Source organism: Nannospalax galili, unplaced genomic scaffold, assembly GCF_000622305.1.
Source record: "Nannospalax galili isolate Female #2095 unplaced genomic scaffold, S.galili_v1.0 scaffold1526, whole genome shotgun sequence".
Classification (NCBI taxonomy): Eukaryota; Metazoa; Chordata; class Mammalia; order Rodentia; family Spalacidae; genus Nannospalax; species Nannospalax galili.
Window position 1 is genome coordinate 124,566 of NW_008354768.1, and position 5,091 is coordinate 129,656.

Below are 5,091 nucleotides of genomic sequence, written 5' to 3' on the forward strand. Positions count from 1 at the left end.
ACACTTACCTACATGCAGGCAATACACGCACACACATAAAATAAAAATAATAAATAAAATTTAAATAAATAAATAAATATATAAAATCTTTAAGAAAACATTTAAGGGGTTCAGAAGTTTAGAGCACTGGCTGCTCTTGAAGAGGACACACATTTAATCCCTAGCACCCAATGGCAGCTAACAGCTGTCTATAACTCCAGTTCCAGGAGCTCTGACGCACTCTGACCTCCTTGGGCACTGCACACAGGTGTGCTTAAATACATGCAGGCAATACACTCATACACATAACAAATAATGAGAAGTTAAATATACATATTAAATATATATATGAATAAGAGCCAGGTGTGGTAGCACACGCCTTTAATCCAAGCACTCTGGGAAGCAGGGCAGATGGATCTCTGTGAGATAGAGGCCAGCCAGGTCTAGTTACAGAACTAATAAAAATGTTTGAAATGAGAACTAAAGGAGACAGAAGTTGATAATTATACACATAGATCAGGCCCTGGGTTCAATTCCACCAAAACACTAAGGCATCTTTTCCATTTAAGAAATGCTACAATTAGCTAGGCACATGCCTTTAATCCCAGCACTGGGGAGGCAGAGGCAGGCAGATCTCTTTTAGTTCCATAGTGAATCCAGGCCAGTTGCAGCTACAGGGAGACCCTGTCTCAAAAAAGACCAGAAAAAAAAAGGTACTATTGCGGGCTGGAGAGATGGCTCAGTGGTTAAGAACACTGGCTGCTCTTGCAGAGGACCCTGGATGGGTTCCCAGTACCCACATGGCAGCTAATAATGATCAGTAACTCCAGTTCCAGGGATCTGACACCTTCTGGCCTCCATGGGCACTGCATGACATGAGTTCACTTACATACATGTAGGCAAAAGAGTCATAAACATACAAAAATAAAAATGAAAAGAAAATTTAGTGCTACTACTAGGGTAAAGCTTAGTTGTTATAGAGCACTTTCCCAGCATGTACAGTTTCTGAGTGTGTACAGCAGAGAGAGTCATCTCTACAATTCATGGGAAATTACAAAGAACCTGAATAACCAAAGCAATCTAGAAAGGGTAGGAATCCAGAGAAATCATAAACTCACATATTCACAGTCAACTGATCATATATATATATGAATGAATGAGGGAATCCTACCATGTGGCCCAGAGTGTCCTGAAATTTGTGATCCTTTTGAGTTGGCCTCTTAGGTGCTGGGAATACAGAAGTGTTCACCACACCTGGCCAGCAAAATATTTTCCAACATGCACCAAGATGTACTGAGATGCTTTAGGGAGACCCTGTCTCAAAAAGACCAAAAAAGCAACAAAAATAGAGGCTGAAAATGCAGCTCAGTTGGAAGAGTTCCTACCCAGGATGCATTGAAGCTCTGGGTTTCATCCCTAGCACTGCATAAACCTGGAATGGTATCATAAGCTTGTAATCCCAGCACTGGGGAGGATCAGCAGCAAAAGGATCAGAAGTTCAAAGTCATCCCTGGCTACAAAATGAGTTCAAGGCCACCATGATAGATGAAACTGTCTATAAATATCTGAGAACATGTATGTAATGTACTAAAAATCATTCAATGCTGGTCACTCATCATTACTACTTTCTGATCCCCACTTCGACATGTCCACAAATACTGCAAAAGTCAACAGGGGCAACTTTTTGCAACCTACTGAACTGACCCTTTTTTGTGTGTCTACTTGCTTGAGACACAGTCTAACTATGTAGCCAAGGTTGATCTGGAATTTCCATGTAGCCCAGGCTGATCTGAACTTATGATACTCTTTCTCCACTGCCCTCCTGCCTTCTGGGATTAGAGAAGCGTACACTGAGCCCAGTCTTTACCAACGGCTTTTACTTTTCATACTATTCCCTATCTACTCTTACCTTGCGTTTTCTCTCCAAAGCATGTATTCCTTCTGTGACTAGGCAAAAAAGACTCTCTACCATCCTAATATGAATTACATGGAATAAAATTACATGCACCTAAATGATCCTCTATACCACCAGAAGATGAAAGAGTCCATTCGAAAAAGGAGCCAGGCATGGCAGAGCCTTACCAAGAAGGTAAGGACTGGAGGGAGCAAAGGATAAACACAAAGAAAGGGTAAAGGGTAAAGGGCTAACCAAAGACAGGCCAGGAGAAGGAATTTGCAAATATATTTACAAAGGTCATATACACAAAACATGAAGTTAGCTCTCTATTATTTTTGGGCAGTGGGGAGTGTTTGTTTTTGAGACAAAGCCTATTATAGCTCAGGCTGGCCTGGAATTCACTCTGTACCTCAGGCTGGCCTCAAACCCATGGTGATCTTCCTGTTTTCACCTTCAAAATGCTGAAAAAGAGAAGTAAGTCGCCACACCTGGCTGAAGACTTTCTATTAATTCAATAAACAAACCCTCCAATAAAAGTGAACAAAATTTTAAACTAGGCAAAGAATTTTACCCAAAACGGGACAGAGATACAGCACATGAAAATGTACTCAACATTACTCACCAGAGAAATAAAAATTAAAGCCAAAGGACCAGGAGTATGGTTTTAACTATAAACTTCTTTACATCAAACCTTCAAGTTCTAGGTTTATGCTGCTATAATTTGAAACCAAAACATTTTAAATTTAATGAAAATAAATGGAAAAATGATTCTTACAGAAACAAAATGATTCTTACAGAAACTTGCTCTGCATAAAGATTTCCCAAAACAACACATCTATCACATCTATTTGACCAAATGACTTTAAACCTCAAAAATGAGTATGCATGAAAGAAATCTAATTCAATATACTCTTTTTGTTTGTTTTTTTTTGTTTTTCTGTTTGGATAGAGTCTCCCTAGAGCCCCAACTGGCCTGGAACTCACTATGTAGACCAGGCTGGCCTTGATCTCTGAGATCAGCTTGAGCTCTGGAATTAAAGATGGGTGCCATCACACCTGGCAATTTCTTTATCTTATATAATAATATTATCTGCTAATAAGGTTGAAACCTCTGACAATGAGAAAACATAGTCAACACCACGATATTAACTTTCAGATATGGTTTAACACTGCTGTCTGCCCATTAACTGCTTTAAAAGACTCTTCAGGTAACAGTGACTTTCTGTTGATCACTCTGAAATCTAAGCAGCTACAAGAATGTTGAAACAAGGAACTCTTAAGCTGGGCGTGGTGGTGCACGCCTTTAATCCCAGCACTCAGGAGGCAGAGGCAGGTGGATCTCTGGGAGTTCGGGACCAACCTGGTCCCCATTAGCAAATCCAGGCCAGCTGCAGCTACAGGGAGACCTTGTCTCAAAAAGACGAAAACAAACAAATGACCAAAAAAAACTACCAAGGAACTCTTTAGAAGGGGACTGGGGATGTAACTCTGGCAAAATGTTTGAAGGACCGTAGAATCCCCAGTACTGAAAATTTTTCTACAAGGGCCAAAGCATGCTCATTAAATATGTCAGCCAGTTTTCCCCTACATAATTGCGCTCCAGGGCCATCTGGGCTAGAGTTACAGAGTAAGACCTTACGTCAAAAAAAAGTCACCCAAGTTGCCATTTTATGAAGGTCCTCCATACATACCTTGAAAGGTTTGTCTCCACTGTGTGTCAGCATGTGCCTCTGTAACCAGCTCTGGCTGGTTGATGGAGTGTTGTAAACTTTACAGCCTTTCCATAAGCAAACAAACACCTGTTAAGACAAGAGCCACACAGTGTTTACCACTTACCTCAGCAGAGACTCATTTCTCATAACTTCACATGACTATGCTGAAAACTTCAGTGATTGAGCACGCTCCAAAACATAGTAAATGTATCTAACTAACTGCCAGCAGGAAGCAGTCTTGCTGACTTGTCTTAAGGCTGAGGCCCTTTCTCCCTCAATAATGAACGGGCACACCACTCAGGGACGAAATACATAAAAATACGACAATTTATTTCCAGGAACTAGGACAACAGGTTTCCTTATGTTCTTATAAGGGAATAAACATTTATTAATTTTCAATACTAGGAAGATATACAAACAAAAATGGTCAATAAACATTAATAGATACGCTTTAACTTCAAAGAATGAGTCAAAAATCATGGTTTTTTTTCTCCTCATGAATTCCTATTCTCACCTGCCTATGAACAGTCTATATTCTTACACTGTTCTACCCACTAAGTATTTCCAAGGGTTGGAGAGATGGCTCAGCAGTTAAAAGCAGTGACTGCTCTTGCAGAGAATTCCAGTTCAGTTCCTAGCACCCACATGGCAGCTAACAACCATTGTTAAGTTCACATACATGTAGGCAACACACTCATATACACAAAATAAAAATAATAAAAAATTTTTTTGGTCTTTTTGAGACAGGGTCTCCCTGTAGCCCCAGCTGTCCTGGAACTCACTGTGTAGACCAGGCTGGCCTTGAACTCACAGAGATCCGCCTGCCTCTGCCTCCCGAGTGCTGGGACTACAGGCATGTGCCACCACGCCTGGCTAAAAAATATTTTTAAAAAATATTTTATTATTTTTTGCTGGGCATGGTTGCATACACCTTTAATCCCAGCACTCGGGAGGCAGAGGCAGGCAGATCTCTATGAGTTCAAGGCCAGCCTGGTCTACACAGTGAGTTCCAGGACAGCTGGGGCTACAGGGAGACCCTACTTCAAAAAAGACCAAAAACATATATTTATTTTTTTTATTTATTTTATGTGTATGAGTGTATTGCCTGCATGTGTATTAGTGCACCCATGTCTTGCAATGTCCAAGGAGGTAAGAAGAAGGCATCAGATTCCCCTAGAACTGGAGTTACAGATGGTTGTTAGTCACCATGTGGGTGCTAGAAATCGAACCTAGGTCCTCTACAGAGCACTCAGTGCTCTTAACCACTGAGCCATCTCTCCAGATGCACAAAAAAAATGTTTAAAATGTTACTTTTGAGGCAGTGAGATGGCTCAATGGGTTAAGGTGCTTGCCACCAAACCTAATGACCTGAATTCCAACTCTAGGACCCACTGGTGAAAGGAAATGACTTTCTTAAGTTGTCCTAGCTCCACAAGCACACCCACACATAACACACAAAATAAATGGATAATTTTAATAAAAATATTTTTTAATTAAAATGTT

The 5,091-nt window shown here is 40.5% G+C and overlaps 1 protein-coding gene across 6 annotated transcripts in view; it reads right to left on the reverse strand.

Moving 5' to 3' along the window:
• The window catches only part of Aebp2 (AE binding protein 2), a 72,067-nt gene that overhangs the window by 41,602 nt on the left and 25,374 nt on the right, over positions 1-5,091 (reverse strand). For all 6 annotated transcript variants that reach the window (XM_029555448.1, XM_029555449.1, XM_029555451.1 and 3 more), the window contains exon 3: positions 3,568-3,675. In XM_029555448.1, coding sequence (XP_029411308.1) covers positions 3,568-3,675 — 108 coding nt within the window. The remainder of the gene's footprint in view (positions 1-3,567; positions 3,676-5,091) is intronic.